General features: G+C 36.2%; 1 protein-coding gene across 3 annotated transcripts in view; it reads left to right on the top strand.

The window, feature by feature from the left end:
• SLC2A2 (solute carrier family 2 member 2) overlaps nucleotides 1–17619 on the top strand; it is a 31879-nt gene extending 14260 nt beyond the window's left edge. For 2 of the 3 annotated variants that reach the window (XM_077880335.1, XM_077880336.1), the window contains 8 exons: nucleotides 1819–1943; nucleotides 4708–4823; nucleotides 5703–5865; nucleotides 6329–6516; nucleotides 9129–9233; nucleotides 12401–12502; nucleotides 13150–13353; nucleotides 13440–14662. In XM_077880335.1, the coding sequence (XP_077736461.1) occupies nucleotides 1819–1943; nucleotides 4708–4823; nucleotides 5703–5865; nucleotides 6329–6516; nucleotides 9129–9233; nucleotides 12401–12502; nucleotides 13150–13353; nucleotides 13440–13640 (1204 nt within the window). In that variant the 3' untranslated portion in view covers nucleotides 13641–14662. Of the gene's footprint in view, nucleotides 1–1818; nucleotides 1944–4707; nucleotides 4824–5702; nucleotides 5866–6328; nucleotides 6517–9128; nucleotides 9234–12400; nucleotides 12503–13149; nucleotides 13354–13439 lie in introns of all 3 variants that reach the window. The other variant, XM_077880334.1, reaches the window with a different exon arrangement.
• The last annotated feature ends 260 nt before the right edge of the window (nucleotides 17620–17879 follow it).

Below are 17879 nucleotides of genomic sequence, written 5' to 3'. Positions count from 1 at the left end.
CTCTAAATCACTGTTTCCCCTCCCTTTGAGTAGTTGACATTTTTCATATGTTGGCTTTCTATTACTGCTCTTATGAGTTACCGTAAACAGTGGTTGAAAACAACACAAGTTTATTTTCTTACAGTTTTGGAGGTCAGAGGCTCAAATTCAGCTTCACTTGGTTTTAAAGCCAAGGTGTCAGCAGGCCTGGTTCCTTCTGGAGCTTCTGGGGGAAGAACTCATTTCCTTGACCTTTTCCACCTTCCAGGGGTCACCTATATTGCTTGGCTTGTGGCCCCTTATTCAATCTTCAAAGCACATTATTCCAATATTACTTCTGCCATTATATAATCTTCTCCTCTGCCACTCTCTTATAAGGATACTTGTGATTCCATCAGTGGGCCCACTAGGATAATCTGAGATAATCTCTTTATCTCGATATCCTTGATTTAATCACATCTGCAAAATCTCTTTTACCATATAAGGTAATACATTCCCAGAGTCTGAGAGATTAGGATGTGAACTCTTAGGGGATATTACTAAGCCTATCACATACTTGTTGGGCAATCATTGTAGTATAAGGCCACATAGTTTTACTCTCCGGAAAAAAAAGTCTGGTATTAAAGAAAGTTGCTTAAGAAAAGCTCACCTATTCAACACAGAACATAACAAGATGCTTACATCTCTTTGTGCCACAGTATTTCCACACCTTGTCCATTCAGATTCTTTTATTGGTTGCCTTATCATCTATTGAACTTTATTGAACTCTGAAGGTTTTTGTGCCCCACCTTCCCATTTAATAGGAAAAAAAGTATCAGACATCATAAATATTGTTAATTTTCATATGGTTAATTTTGAAAATAATGTTTTGTTGCTATTGTCAGCTTTATTACATATTTTACATTGGTAAACATTAATTCATAGGTTCTAAAAATATCATTACATACAATGTTAAAATATGAGTAATTATAATTCTCTGTGATAAGGCTAAAGTAAAAATATCTTTTAATTTACTTCCAAATAATTCTTATCAAAACAAATTTAACTTTGAAAGTTCCTTACATCATCTATGTCAACTAAAAACCTGCACCATTAAGAAAGAAAAAGAAAGAAAGAAAGAAAGAAAGAAAGAAAGAAAGAAAGAAAGAAAGAAGAAAGAAAGAAAGAAAGAAGAAAGAAAGAAAGAAAGAAAGAAAGAAAGAAGAAAGAAAGAAAGAAAAAGGAAGGAAGGAAGGAAGGAAGGAAGGAAGGAAGGAAGGAAGGAAGAAAGAAAGAAAGAAAGAAAGAAAGAAAGAAAGAAAGAAAGAAAGAAAGAAGAAAAATGGAAGGGAGGGAAGAGCAGGGCAGGAGAGGAGAGGGAAGGGAATGGAAGGGAATGGAAGGAAAGGTTAAGGGAAGAGAAGGGAAGGAAAGGAAAGGAAGAGGGAGGAAGGAAGAAAGAGGGGAAAGAAAGAGGATATAATAGGTTATAATTACAGTGTTGAATGTAGCTATCACCACACAGTTGTTACTTAAAAAAATCAATTTGTAGAAAACTTAATTAGGTAACTGAAAAATTTGAGAAGTGTTATCTTAAATCAAACTAGTCATTGCCACAATTGAATCATCTCTATTAAAACGTGGACATCACATGCATGAACATCAGATTTTCTCATTATAAACATTATTGTTAATGCTTTAGTCCACCGATAAACTAGCAATCATGGTTTAAATTTCCCCAACTAACTTTTTCAGCAAAAATTACAATAACTGCTCTTAGGTAAATAGCATACTCTGAAAGCAAATAATTTTATCAAGTTTTGATGCTGAATTTGTAATCCTTGCTTTTTAAAATTTCAGAGTCAAAGCCATGTTGGTAGCCAACATTCTCTCATTAGCTGGAGCTCTCCTGATGGGGTTTTCAAAACTGGGACCATCTCACATTCTTATAATTTCAGGAAGAAGCTTATCAGGACTCTACTGTGGTAAGTCATGCATGTGCATGTACACACACACACACACACACACACACACACTTACTTGTCCAAAAATTATTCTAAAGGCAGATATGGTAACATGTAGGAAAGTTTTTGAGCCAGAGGTGGCATCACAAAAGTGAAAGGCAATAGCATAAAGTTGAAGTCCTGAGTCAGGGAGGTTTGGGACCAGTAAGTGGGAGTTGCAAAGCTTCTTCTTGCTCATGGCAATTTCTAGTGGTATAATCTCAGATAAATTCTTTAACTCATAGTTTCCTTATCTGTTAAATGAAGGAGATAATATCCACCATGTAGGGCACTTATGAGAATACATGTGAAATGTTCAGCATAGAATCTGCCTGTACTAAGCTGCCAAGAAAAGCTAGCTGCTGTTATTGCTCCTGTTGTACAGTAGACAGTGGCACATCGCTACGCCCAGAACCCCCGACTCAGCTCTTACGGCTTACTTGGCCACTTGAGTCTCTGTCTCTCCTTCCTAGAAAGCCCTTGACACCCAAGCCCATCTCTCAGACCACATTCCCTTAACAACTGGATTCCAGATGTGGCTGAATGAAGCATTACAGTGGCTGTGACCACAGGTAGAGGTAGTTAGGCAGGAGGAGCTGGTAGGGGAGTTCATAATGGATGAAGGATGCTCCCCTTGAAAACCTCATATCTGAATATCTGGAACCACTAGTTCTTGAAACAGCTTTTCAAACTTTTGGAAGTTTCAAACTTTCAGAAGCAAGTTTAATCAGCAGAGGTCTGAACAAAGGGAGGATCACTTAATCTCTAAAATAGCCAAATCTTTAGCTTCTCAATGCCAAAGAATCCCTGATTCTGATGGTTTGGAGCCAAGGTTTTAATCCATTGTCCCAAATCATAAAGTTGTCTTTCAAAGCACTAATATTCACTGGGGCTGGGAGAGGAGGTGCAAGAGCACAAAACGACCTATAAAATGTTTATAGCTTTTACTTGCAAAAAGACTTATAGCTCCATGTGTCTTCAGTGATCCCTTGAAACAAAAGTCTAAATTACCCACAAGTTAATAACTTAATTAAAAGTCTCTTTTCATTACTTTAAATGATAATACAAGTAGCTGAAAGTTAGAGTAGTTTTATCAAGGTGAAGAGTCAACCCACAAATGGAGAGATTTAAATTCAGAATGAATTAATTCTGGCACTGTTTCTGTCTGGCCTTAGATATATTAAGTAGATCTTTTGTGAAATGCAAGTAATAACACTATCAAGGAGGTCCAAATCATCATGATTCTTCCTTCTTCTCTCTCCATTTTTTTAAAATACATTATGAAAAAAAATCACAAATATTTTTGGGAAAATTGAAAAGAAATGCTATAAAACGATGTGGAGCAACCTATCATTAGCATTGCCAAGTAATTTGTACTCCTACCTACCTTTTAAAATGATGCCTCATCCTGCTCTGAGCATTAAAACTGCTAAAAATTATAGGAAATACATTTTGACTTTAAAATTATGTGAACTCAGACCCGTGAACTTATCTGCATTATTATGTTCTGGAGAGACAATAGGAAGCATTACAGAGACAGTATAGCTTGGAATAGGGCCAAATAAATAGGCTTTTTCTTATTTAAGATCAACAGACCATGCATTAGAGTTATATGTAAATGTCAGCCAAAATTCAGATGCCATATCAATCATGCAACTGTTCACGTGAGATATTAAGAACAATTTAAAGCATTAAAAATATACTGAAACGGTTCCCAGATTCATTCTTTACACAAAAACCATACATTTCCATTTTTGTAGAGAAACTCTCTAAGAGGAAGACTCTGACAAGTCTTATTTTTAAATTCTTAAGGAAATGCTAAACATTACTTTCAGCCTTGCTTATTGATAACGTCTGACCTTTTTATGCACTCAGCAAACGGCTGGATGCTCCACCATCTCCAACCTGACTGATTACATCTGTATTTAAGAAAGCTATAGAAGGCTGGATTGCCTAGTGCTTTTCTTTTCTTTTTTCTTTTCTTTTCTTTTCTTCTTTTCTTTTCTTTTTTCTTTTCTTTCTTTTCTTTCTTTTCTTCTTTCTTTCTTTCTTTCTTTCTTTCTTTCTTTCTTTCTTTCTTTCTTTCTTTCTTTCTTTCTTTTTTTTTTTTTTTTAATTCCTTTAAGCACCAGAATCTTTTCCAAAGCCTGTTATTGGAAGATCATGCTCTGGTGGGAGTAATTGGGGGAAGAGCCCTTGAATTCCTTAAACTCTTCCACCTGTCCGTACTTCCCTCACCACTCAAACAGTAATCTTGAGGTACTTCCGCATTGTGGAGACTCAGGGCTTGCAGTTCTGGTGTTAAAGCTCTGTGATCTTGGATAAACTGTTTCTCATCTCTATCAAGTAAAGAGATTGGCCTATGTTCTAATTTCCTGTGATACCATGAGTTTAGATTAAGAATATTATTAGAGCATTCTTTAGTCTCTTTTCTGAAGACAATTTAAGGCATTATGATGTAAAATCAATTTTAACATCTTTTCACTAAATAAGGCCACGCTATGAGTGATTGGTAAATCCATGACTAACCATTTCTTTCTATTCCTATATCCAACTACAACCTCATTCAAGTCTTATCAACAAATATTCTTTGCATAAACTTGTCTATGACTGGGGACAAGGGGTCTTCCTTCCAACAGACTCAGAAAGGGACTTTCAGTTAAGATATTGATTATACTTAAACCAAGTTATTGTTATTGAGATAGTCCTGGCTGCACTTTCACATTTATGTTCATGTTTTATGCAGGACTAATTTCAGGCTTGGTTCCAATGTACATTGGTGAAATTGCTCCAACCACACTCAGAGGTGCTCTTGGTACCCTTCATCAGCTGGCCATTGTCACAGGCATTCTTATTAGTCAGGTAAAAACTCCCATCCCCTACTGCACCCATCCTCTGTTTTATCCAACTTTTCCCTCCTTAACAGTCCACTCTCATGGTAGACCAACATAGAGGAAAAAAAACTAGTTCCACTATTGGGAGTGGGGATGCTATACAAACTTAGGCTCTTTAGCTCAAAGCTAAATTATTAGTACTCCATTCCTCACTTCTCCCCTTGGATATGTGGTAGGGTTGGCACTAAAGATGACCCAACATGCCAGGTCTTGAACTTCTGGAGCTAGTCTAGAATTAAATTATTCTGTGCAGATTTCAAACAATAGAAAATTTCACATTTTTGATTGCTTGGGTTTCCTTTGTTTGAGCATCTTACCTAGAAAATTAACATATATATGATTACCATAGCAGTTTTTTGTTCAGCTGGCTCTATGCTTCCCTTCTATCCCATGGACTCAGAGACCTAGAATCCCTAGCTTAAGATTATCAGAGGGTAAACCCCTGCATTAAGGATGACAAAGCTGGTTTTTATTACAATAATTGTTCTATGTAATCCCATTTTATTTAAGTTCTAGGTAATCTAAGAAGAAATTTTTTAAGGTCCAAAGTTACACATGATTTTTGGTGTTGCTTTAGATGTCAAATGTGTTCTTAAAAGTTTAGTTGTTTCCCATCCTAAATGGCCCACATAAGTTAATGAAAACAAACCTAAGTGAACTTTTCATAAAACAGTCTCAAACTTAGTTAAGGTAAGACATGCTACTAATAGTTTCTACTTTGGCCATACCTGAATCAAAGTTATCAGGGATTACTATTAAATAACCAATGTACTTTTTTCAACAAATGGTTACAGAAGGCAGACCCAAAGTGTTGTGCAGCTGCCATGGTTCCTCCCTGCCTTTTCAGATTGTTGGCCTCAACTTTATCCTGGGCAATCATGAGCAGTGGCATATCCTACTTGGTTTGTCTGGTGTGCCAGCCATCATCCAGTCTTTGCTGCTCCTATTCTGTCCAGAAAGCCCCAGATACCTTTACATTAAGTTGGATGAAGAAGTCAGAGCAAAGAAAAGTAAGTCTGTTTTTTTTTTCTTCCTAGTGTTTTGGAATTATTAGCCAATGAAAAGCAGTGTACATGAATGTTTACTGGTTAAGCTGGTATGAGGGTTTTCCAGATGAAGTCAATGACTACATGTAAGAAGAATGTGAAAGACCACTTCAATATGATTCATGCATGCCATTTCAAACCCTTAAACACTTGGAGCCCAAATAGGAAACCCCACGTGCAGGGTACTGGACTCAACCAGAGGCTTCTAAAAGCTTTTTACTTGCATTATGCTTCTATGATAATAAAGATCAGGGATTTGTTTGGTCATTATATAAAACCAAATTTTTTTTTAATTTAAAAGCAGGATTTAACTTAACAAAAAGGATTGCCAACACTTATGCTGTAAAGCAATAGAAAGGGCTATGTGGAACTATAATTTACTCTGTTTTGACCTGAGTTGTGCCAACCTGATCATTTTGGGGGACAGGCTTGAAAAGACTCAGAGGAGATGCTGATATTACCAAAGACATCGCTGAGATGAGAAAAGAAAAGGAAGAAGCATCAAGTGAACAAGTAGTCTCCATAATTCAACTCTTCACCAATTCCTGCTACAGACAGCCTATTCTAGTGGCACTGATGCTGCACTTGGCTCAGCAATTTTCTGGAATCAATGGGGTAAGTTTAAGAATACTCTCTAAATTAAAAGCAAAGTGAATTAAAATAGAGAAAGAAAGGGGTATGAATTTAAATAACAAAAAGGCATTTTAAAATGTTGACATCACATTTTACTATAATAAACAGATATTGAGTAAGCATTAATTTTCTTTGTTTTGCCTTATCCACTTCCTAAAATTGGCTTAGAGTTTTTTGAAATGTCAATAATCAGTGGTACTGTGTATCTATTAAGATGGAAGGCAAAAATCATAATTAACACAAAACAGGGAAAAAGAGAGTAATTATTTTTTAAAACGCCCTAAATTACAAGGGGCTTCTGGAGTTGCGTAGCAAATTTAGGATTTCTGATAGCCTAGGCAAAATGAATTCATGGTTCCCTTTATCTATGTATTTTTATTGTTTTTTTAAAGATTTTATTTATTTAAAAGAGAGAGAGCATGAGTGGGGGCAGGGAGAGGGACAAGCAGGCTCCTTGTTGAGCAGACACCCCACGTGGGGTTCAATCCCAGGACTCTGGGATCATGACCTGAGCAGAAGGCAGATGCTTAATCCACAGAGCCACCCAGGCATCCTCCTCCCACCAACCCCCCACCTCCAATATCTGTTTAACCCAATTATACCAGGGGCACCTAGGTGGCTTAGTTGATTGAGCATCATGGGACTGTTAATCTTGATCTTGGGACTGTGGGTTCAGACCCTACATTGGGCTCTGCACTGGATGTGAAGCCTACTTTAAATAAATAGATGATAGAAGATAGATAGATAGATAGATAGATAGATAGATAGATAGATAGATAGAACCAAATAGCTAGGTGCACAAAAGTTTCCTGCCATGCAAGAAACTTTCACTCTATTTGAGGAGACAGCAAACAAAATAAATAGTAGCGTGAACTGGCATGAAACTGGTGACTGAGGATAGTAGACCAGACATGACTGGAAAACATACTGAATATTAAACTAGCTAGCTTTTACGTTTTGAACTGAAATCATTGTATTACACAGACTAAAATTGTTGTACTGGCAACAATTAACTACTAAAAGAAGAAAAGTAAGCATTTGCTAAAAAAACTAGATTTAAAAAAATCACTTATCCCCTTATACTGCTGTTAAAAATGTGCTTTGGGCTTCCTCTATAATGAGCCAATCACAGATCCACAAGGGGGTGGCTTGTGGATGGGCAGAGCCTTGGGAGAGGTAAAGAAAGTAATTTACATCAGTTGAAGCAAAAGGAGACCTGAACCTCACTCAACACACTGAATACTACTCTTTTGTCATCTCTGTCCTCCTTTAAGGGGTCCTAGATGTTCATTTCAATCTAACATTTTACAGAACTTCAGCATTTGGAGACCAAATTAGTTCAGCCTGTATATCCAAAGGAACAATATTTAATCTTTCTGAACCTCCCTGCTTTAGCTATTGTCCCAGTGCCTGACTTACAGGCATCCAGGAAATGTTGAACTGAGGCTGTTGGGCAGCCTAAAAATGTGGGATAGTGTGCAATGTGCTGTAAGATACTCCTCAGTGAGCATAATCTGCACAGTCCTTCTCCATTAGCCCTATCTGTACAAGAAGAGGTGCCAGGAACAGGATTTGTTAAGTGGAGAAAGAATGAAAGATGACAGAATGACAGAAAGGCCTACAAAACATGTAAAAACATAATTATTAATAAACACTATTAGAGAGATTTTGAAGATTTCTCCACGTTCACTGAGATTAGTGAAAAATTTTGGATTGAAAACAATAGCAACCAGAATTCTTATGCACACTGGTAAGAGTGTCAATTGATACAACTTTTCTGGAAAATCATTTGCCAGTATCTATTAAAGCTGAGCATATGCATGCACTATAGTCTAGTAATTCTATTCCTAGATGTAAATGTGTACGTATTTCATCAAAAGGATTGTACTAAAATGTTCATAGCAGCACCATTCATATTCGCCCAAATGACAACTAGCTAAATATCCATCAGTAGTGGATTGGGTAATAAATAGTGGTATATTAATACTAAAAAAACTAATCAATGATAATGAACAGTGTACAAATACACACAACTATATAGATGGTTCTCACAAAGATAATGTTGAAGCCTGATACCAAATAATTCACTTTGTGTGGTTCCATTTATAGTAAGTACAAAAGTAGGTAAAATTTATCATGATATTAGAAGTTGAAGAGTTTCCTTGGAAAAATAGGGGGATGTTCTGGGGGCTTCTGGAGGATTGGAAATAAATTACTCTTGATCTGCGCACTGGTTACACAGGTGTGTTCAGTTTGTGAAAATTAATCTGTATACTTACATTGGGTGTACTTTTTTGTATATACTTTAGAACTTAACAAAAAACTTAAAAATTAAAAAAGTATATGTCAGGATAATGCAGATTCAGAGCTTTCAGCTGAATTTAAGGAGAATTTTAAGCAATCAGAAGTTTTAAATACTAAAGATTGATAGTGGTTTCTCATTGGCTGTAAGAAGAGGAGAGATAAAACCTTTAGGGTGTCCTAGGGATCATGGCTCAGTAGAAACAACTAAAAATAAACAACCTAAAATATTTCTTCCTTTCAAGCTATCAGTGCTAGAATTCTTTATTAAGGCTAAATTGCTTACTTTACAGATCTTTTACTATTCAACCAGCATTTTCCAGACAGCTGGAATCAGCGAACCTGTTTATGCAACCATTGGAGTTGGTACCATCAACACGATTTTCACTGCTGTGTCTGTGAGTTAACACCCTAGATAAATATGCTGCTTGTTCCTCAGTTCAGAAGTGGGGGGAAGAGGGTACCTTGTGAGCTAGAAGCAACTAGTGATTTATTGTTTACATATATTGGGTGTATAATAAATCAGTAAGCAGAGCTGAACAGGTGGATCACTGGCTGTCTCCATTTGCTGGGATGCCATGTAGTCACACATTTGTAGATTAATAACTCACTTGGGGCAAAGAAGACTTCTTTGTGTAAATACCTGGATTCCTTCTCCTTTGCTCTGTACTTGAATCTGTTGGGATCAGGTGACAGTTGTCATTTCTATCAATATTGGGTCTTCTACCTAGGTTCCTCTCCTTCCATGGTTGAAATTCTTTTTTTATCCTGATGTCTTGGCAAAAATACTTTTTTAAAAAAAGGTCTTCTGTAACAGATATCTATGCCTATAACAGAGTTAAACAGACTCAGCAAATTCTTATGATATTAGGCTAATTGGCAGAGCTTCCAGATAGCTCACGAGGATATAACTTCTAGTGATACAAAACAAGTGTATGTGATATTATAAGAGATGGAATATAAGTGATATAACTTGAAATGTTGTTAGTTTTGAAATGTTATTTTTTTTTCTGACAAGGGGGAAAGGTCATGTAGTCTTCTCAAGACTGAATACCTTATATAAGGAATAAGCATCTTGACAATAATATTTAACATAAACACTCTAAGAATTAAAGTAAACAAACAACAACAAAAAAAAACCCCTAAAACTTCCCAACTCATGTCATTCATTCTAAAATGAGGATAATTGGGTTTATTTTCATATTTGAATGCAGGATATTCAAAAAGCTTGTGCCTTTCAATGCTGGCCACCATGTTATATTCACTATACTCTAGTCACTTGTTTTTCTGCTCTGCACATGGACTTTTAACTATTACCTTAGGGTGGTCAATAAATTACAGGCTGGCTACCTAGATCAAAAAGTAGATTTGTCCAGACTACACTAAACAGTGCTGGACCTTGGAAAGAGGAGGGAGAACAGATAACAAGGGAGCACCAGCCATTCTGTAGACATGCCTTTAGAGATAATGCCTGTTCAAGCCAAAAGGCCACTTGAAATCGATGAAGGCCTGTTACTGGGATGTAATCCAAAGGCTACTCATATTCTTTTGTCTCCTGAGGTATATTTTTTACAAATCCTATGTCAACATATTTTCCTAATATAGAGATCATGCTTAAAACATTTTATATGTAACAGGATTTGCCATGTAAGGCATCAGGTTGTCAAAATCGGGTAACCCAAACTGTAAATGCCTTAAAAGGAAACTACTACCCCCCCTCCCCATCAACCCAGCTAGAGTTTTGAGTTTCTTGATTATTTTGAATATGTTAGAGTCTATCCCTTTATTCTGTGAAAGTTTTTAAGCAGATAAGTGACACTTTAAAAATCATCTCTAATCATCTAATTAACCCTCCAGGACTACATACAACATTTAAAATTTTTAATTATACTTATTTTTGAAAAGTTGTTTTAAGGTTCAAAACGTACAAAAAGTATAGTCCTTCAGTCACCCCATTTCTCTCCCCTAAATTGAATTCTGTGTATCCTTTCACATAAAGATATGCAAATGGAATATGCATTGATAAGATATTAATATTTCACCAACTTGGAAGGGACATAATCAATTTTTTCCTGAATATTTGGGAAAAGAAAGACTTTCTGATTTCCATGATGAATTATGTTTCCACATTCCATATTTTCTTCCACACTAGTGGGCCAGTAGAAGAGGGCCTGTAAACCTGAGAGAAAACAAAACAGGAAGAAATGTGGAAGGAACGGGGACACAGAAGGGTTGAGAGGAGAAGCAGTAGCTACTAAACTCTAAGGAGACATCCAGGATCTGCATGACACACATGGTCTTGAGCAAAGACAAGGGTTCTGGTCAGGCAGACATCTCCATCCTTAAGGAGTGAGTTTAGAATTTATTATCCTATTAATAATAATTGTTCAGAAACAGAAGAAACATAGTAAAAGCCCTCATTCCTGAAGAAATGTTTCTATCTTCTTGACAGCTTGACATGGTGTCATCAAGCCAATTTTGAAAGTCATATTTACAGAGTCTAATTAAATAGAGAAATGGTATGAACTTGGACAAGACTTGTTTTTCCGACTACCTTCTCAACACTAAGTGTGGGCTCTTTGCTCATCATCCTCAAGTGATTTGAAACTCAAATGTGAAACACCTCTGAAGTGAAAGGGGCTTTCACTATAGGTGAACACAAATGTTTCTTAGATATCTTCAGAGCCATAGCTCAAGGGTACTGGATTGCTATTGATTTACTAATAGATCTATGAGCCAAGCCAATTTACTCATTGAAGTGAGAAATTATGACAGATAATATTTAGATGTGATTCACCAACCTTGGCAGTATTCTAAGGATCAAGCAGGAAGAGTCTATTTAACAAACATTGGTCTTGACTAATTGGTAAATGTTAACCATTAACACAAAGGTCCACAGACCCAAAGGTATCAATGATATATCTCCTGAGTTAGGATAAGAAAGCACTTAAAGTTTTTGCTTTAAAGTCTTTTCAAATGGATAATTCACTTCCAGCACCAAATATATTTAGGCACACCAGAAAAATGCAGATCTATTTGGTAAAGTGATCAAATTCTGTAAGTTGCCAGATGAGTGGTCATAATTTGACTTTACTAGCAGTGAGAAAGTTGGATGAGAATGGCTGACAACCCAACAGTTATACTATTACAGGTGTCTGCAGTTCATGAAACCTTGTACTTACAACAGGATAATTACCAAAAGATAAGTTAATGTCCTTTTTTTATGTAGAGCCATTTTAAATGTTCAACAAACCTACTGGAAGAGATCTGAGATATACAGCCTCTTAATATTGTACTCAGGTGATAACTGCAGAGTGATGGTAAGGTTGTGGCTCGTTCTCCAGAATGGCCTGTTCAAATCAATGTGATTAAATGAAGCAGGTATCTATGATTACCTCTGCTCACCGAGACCAAGTTCAGCCACCTGAGGCAAAAGTCACTTCCCCACTCAGTTCCACATCTGTAAAATGGGATTATAGAACTGCCTCCTTCCAGCTGTATGAATTAAAGTGACTCTTTGGCAGTAAAAACTATTTAAGTCAGTAACATTTTAAAACTTTCCTAGGTATTCCTTGTGGAGAAGGCAGGGCGACGCTCTCTGTTTCTCATAGGAATGAGTGGGATGTTTGTGTGTGCCATCTTCATGTCCTTGGGACTTGTACTACTGGTAAGTGTAGTTTTGCACTGAGATTTTTGGTTATATGATAGCACTTCTGTGCTCCAGGTTAAAGTGCTTCTTATGTCGAAATATTTGAGATTGACTTATGAAATAAAGCTAGAGGAACAGCATATAATACAAAGGAGAAATGTAAAGAGAAAGGGGATTTGCTTTTTGGGTTTAAAGACTTAAAATTCACAAGTAAATCACACTTGTTACCAACGGAGGCAGTGTTGCAAAATGGTCAGAGCATAGTTTCTGGGGTCAGCCTGTTTCAGGTTCTAAAACTGGCTCTGCCACTGGGCTACCTGTGTGACCTAGCACAAGCACCAGATTCTCTCCAACCAGCACCCTTGTCCACTACTTCATGGAGGGTAATGCATCCTGTCTAGCAATCTCGGTATGCTCAGAGTGACTGAGAGTCCTATAAAATCCTAATCCAGAGGATTTCCTATATCAAAGTTCAAAAGACTAAAGCATGACTCAGACTGCAATAAACTTGTCTCAAACCAGGATAATTTATAATTATTTGCACATAAATATGTCTGGAAGAGGGCTATGTCACCTCGGAACTCAGTGAGAGCCTGCTTAGCTAAGGGAAGCAGCAGCCAATGATCCCAACTCCACTTTTGCTTTTGTTTTGTTTTTTCCCTCAGAATAAATTGGCTTGGATGAGTTATGTGAGCATGGTAGCCATCTTCCTCTTTGTCAGTTTCTTTGAGATTGGGCCTGGTCCCATCCCCTGGTTCATGGTGGCAGAGTTCTTCAGCCAAGGGCCACGGACTGCTGCTTTAGCAATAGCTGCATTCAGCAACTGGGCCTGCAATTTCATCATCGCTCTGTGTTTCCAGTACATTGCGGTAAGCAGCCTCATATTGTGCAAACTTGCTGAACAGAGATGGAGGAGAGCAGCCGCTAATTGGAATTCTATTTGTTCTCTATGCAGAAGTTCTGTGGCCCTTATGTGTTTTTCCTCTTTGCTGGAGTGATCCTGGCCTTCACTTTGTTTACATTTTTCAAAGTCCCAGAAACCAAAGGAAAATCCTTTGAGGAAATCGCAGCAGAGTTCCAAAAGAAGCGTGGCTTGGCCCAAAAGCCAAAAGCTGCTGTGGAAATGGAATTCCTTGGAGCTACAGAGACTGTGTAAAGATAACCTGTTTTTGCTTTTTGTTTTGTTTTGTTTGTTTGTTTTTACAAGAACAGAAACTGGAAGAAAGTTGTGTTTTTAATGGACGATTCTCTGAGAATTTTATATCTACGTCTTGAAAGTATTATTCTTTAGAGAGCTTTTATGGGCTCTTCTCAGAAATGTCATCAAATATTTCCAAAGAAAGTTTTGTTTTTTTTTTTAAGTTAGAGCATCTATTTTTGATAGTAAGACTCTGTAATTAAGTAAACTAAAAAGTTTCGCTCATTTTACTACACCAAAGGGCAACTACATTGTAATGTTCCTAGCTCTATCCTTTATAACAAGGTTCTCATGAAGTGGAAGCAGTTTCAATGTATCATGTTATTGCTTCATTAAGCATGTGATTGGAAACCTGAAGCTGCAACTCATTTACATTTGAACTCATTACATTTGAATATGATTATGTTGGCATTTTCGTACCCACAGACCTCATATTAAAGATTTGGCTAGTGGCAATAAGGCTTATGTTAAAATTGGTAACTTTTCTATTTCTCCCACTCACCATTTTTCTTCTGTATTAGAATTTGTATTTTGTTTAAAATTTTATTTTTCTGTATTTTCATGTGGAATAGTTTATTGAGTGTATTATTAAGATATGTTCATAAAGAAAAACTTTTTTTGGTATGTTTACCAAATATTTTGGTACTCGGAAAAAAAAAACAATTAATTCCTTTGTTTGATGACCAAATGATTTTTATAAGATTAAAGACTGAAAAGATTTTACCAGTCATATAGCCTGGGTTGTCAGTTAATATTAATATCTATTATAAACCTATGTTAATTCCTGGCTATTCAATCCTTTGAGCTCTGTTTTGGCTTGCTTTTAAATTGAGCACAGCATGGTTGTCTCAACTGCATTTTTGTAAAATACATTCAAACAGTGATTAAGTTGGGCATTTTTATATCTCCTCAAACCCTAAATAGGTTAGAGCAGTTCAAGGGAAATTTGAAATAAAGGATTGTTCTGTTTGTTAAAAAAATACTTTCTGAATTATGTTTCAAGACAAGTTGAAAGAGTGGGTTGCAGGATTCCTAAAGGTGGGGTCCTGAAACTTCATGAATGCTCAATTTCAGACTTGATCAAAATCGCTATTTACTTTCCTGGTTAGACAGTCATCCGCTTTGATGTTCCTTCTTTGTCACGGCAGTATATGGATGCTATCTAAGCCGTTCTAATCTTATTGCTAACATTTGCTGTATATTATCTATGTGCCAGGTGCTGTTCTAAGGGGTTTTACCTATGTAGGCAAACTGGAAACACACAGATGATTAAATAGACTTTTACTTACAGTCAATTTTACAACTATGGAAACAAAATTCTGATGGATACCAAAGGCTTAGAAGGGAGGTAAAGTATCTCCAGACTGTTTTCCCCACAAAGTGGACCATTGAGTCCATCCTTTTTATGTTTGTTTCACTGTACACAAAACAGAGTACTTTTTTTAAAAAGTACTTTTTATAAGTGGAGGGGGGAAAAATGCTAAACACTTATTGTTTGTTTTTTCCCAGAGTTGTTTACCTTTATATAATTTGGCAATCCAAACAACATAAAATTATTTCTTTTCACTTTGCATTTTATTCCCTTTGGACCAATTTGGAATACATTATTTTTACTTAGGATTTCAGGACACAGTTAAGATGAGCTTAAGTAGTTTACTTTTGTGCTAGCTTGTGAACTCTAGAAAAAAAATGTGGAGACTCTGAATTGGGCAGGAGCAGGATAATGGCTCCTATGTGGCTCTTGTCCTCTTCTTTTTTTTTTTTAATTTATTTTTTATTGGTGTTCAATTTACTAACATACAGAATAACCCCCAGTGCCCGTCACTCATTCACTCCCACCCCCCGCCCTTCTCCCCTTCCACCACCCCTAGTTCGTTTCCCAGAGTTAGCAGTCTTTACGTTCTGTCTCCCTTTAGGATGCTGGTGGTCTTTGAGAAGCCTGAAGTTACAATGATAAAGAAGTTTAACATTTTCACAAGTGATGAATGTGATTTAATCAAATTGCCATTCCTGATCTCATTTACTATGAAAAAATAAAGTAGTAGAAGTTTAGGGACCCCTGGGTGGCTCCGTGGTTGAGCATTTGCCTTCAGCTCAGCACATGATCCTGCAGTCCCCTCATTGAGTCCTGCATTGGGCTCCCCACAGGGAGCCTTGCTTCTCCCTCTGCCTATGTCTCTGGGTCTCTCTCTAAGTCTCTCATGAATAAATAAATAAAATCTTAAAACTAGTAGAAGTTTAAATAAAGAACCCAAAACACCACTTTTAAGATCTAATCACTTACTTCCACTGATGCATAAACACCAGAAATTCATGCCTGGAGTTTTCTGCCTCAGAGAAATTGAACTACTTTACGTTGTTTCCCTTTCATATTTTTTTCTTTGCAGAAATACAAATGAGTTGAAAAGAAAACTTAAGGTGAAGTAAGAAGCTGTTAAAGCTTTATAGGAGGGCAAAGGAACAAGCTTAGAAACTAGCTTAAAGTAATAGAAACTCCTAGATCTTCAATTGCATACATCATAATAAATAATAAAATTGGCATTGATTAATTAGATGTAATTATAGGGAAATCAGATGTGAGTTTGGCCATTTAATTTTCATAGTACTCTATCATTTTTGTGGAATTTGTTTCATATTTAATGTTCTAACAAATGTGATTTTTCTCTTAGCTTTATTTGAAGCATGATTACAATTCTTTGTCTGGCTACTCACCTGCTACACCTAGCTACTGCCCAGTCATGACACCAGTGAAAGGGTCTTCTCTAACTTTCTCCTCTATGCAAACAGCACTGTGATACACTGTGATAAACTAAGACTCCCCCTTCCACCTCAAAGAGCTCAAGGTCTAATAAGCAGTTCGGGAAGACCATGGTATGAATGTCCCCACTTGTGCCTTTTGCCATCCATGAAACTTGATTTGGAGACCTCTCTTGTAAAATGGGCAGAGTAATACTACCTACCTCAGAGAGTGGTGAGGATTAAATGTAAAGTGCTAAGCAGAGTTCCTGGTACAAAGGAGGTGCTCAATAAATGTTACCTAGAATTAGTGTTTACAAAGATACTTCTAAAATATAAGTTTGTAACCTATAAGATAGTTCCATTTTTTTTCTTTTTTAAAGTTTTTCCAAATTTCTTTTGAATAAACAAGAAATTATATAAATTCAAGATAATATTTTCCTACTTGAAGCAACAATTTCACAATGACAAAGGAATGGTAAAAATTAAGGGAGATATTAGGCTATCTAATTCCTAAATTCAAACTTGGTATTTCTAAGTTGGTTATGAGTTTTTATTGTATTTTTAAGGTTTGCTTTTGCCTAAGTTATGTTGTTTTTTTAAAAGGTTGCTATGTAATACTGCTTCTTGGATAATACTAGGTACAGAGTAAAATGCTATATATTTAAATGCAATTCAACAAGATTATGATCACAGGACAAGACCAAACCTTCTCGATAATCCTCCAAAACTTAGTCAATTTTACAACTATGGAAATACAATTCTGATGGATACCAAAGGCTTAGAAGGGAGGTGAAGTATCTCCAGACTGTTTTCCCCACAAAGTGGAGCACTGAGTTAATCCTTTTTATGTTACCCGTATATATGTGTAAACCAGTGTGCATGCATAAGCTACTTCTTGATAGCTTATTATAGTATATGCAGCAACTAAGGCAATGCTTGGCAATATCTTGTACTTATGGTGTCCTAAGCAGATGTGCTGAGTAAAGTGTAATAGAATATATAATTTTTCATTACAATTCTATCAGTGACCTGAGGAGAAAAGGCGTGTTGTCAACGACACTGAGCCATCTGCTGGTGTTTTTACTGCTTTCTAATTTGGTGCACATTAGGAAGAATCATCATGAAAAGAGACTGGTTTTAGTTAGGGGTATATATACGCTATAGTTTTATGTCAATAAATACATTTCTGAATGCTTAAGTGTTGCTTTATTTTATATAAAAAATAACCCCATTTAAGAAAATAAATATTGTTTACTATATATCCTCACTTTCTTCTTATAGTATTATACCTATTCTCATTTTAAAGATAATATGTGAGTTACTTTTCAAATTCAAATTTTATTTCCATCAGGCAATTGTTTTGATCATCAATGAATAGGAAAAACTAACCTGAAGTCTAGGTAAAAACAACTGACTCCCTTTGATAAAATAAAAAATTTCATTCAGTAAATATTTAGT

Source organism: Canis aureus, chromosome 31 (genome assembly GCF_053574225.1).
Source record: "Canis aureus isolate CA01 chromosome 31, VMU_Caureus_v.1.0, whole genome shotgun sequence".
NCBI classification, from domain to species: Eukaryota; Metazoa; Chordata; class Mammalia; order Carnivora; family Canidae; genus Canis; species Canis aureus.
Note: the sequence above shows the minus strand (reverse complement) of the source record. Positions and strands in the feature narration are given on the sequence as shown.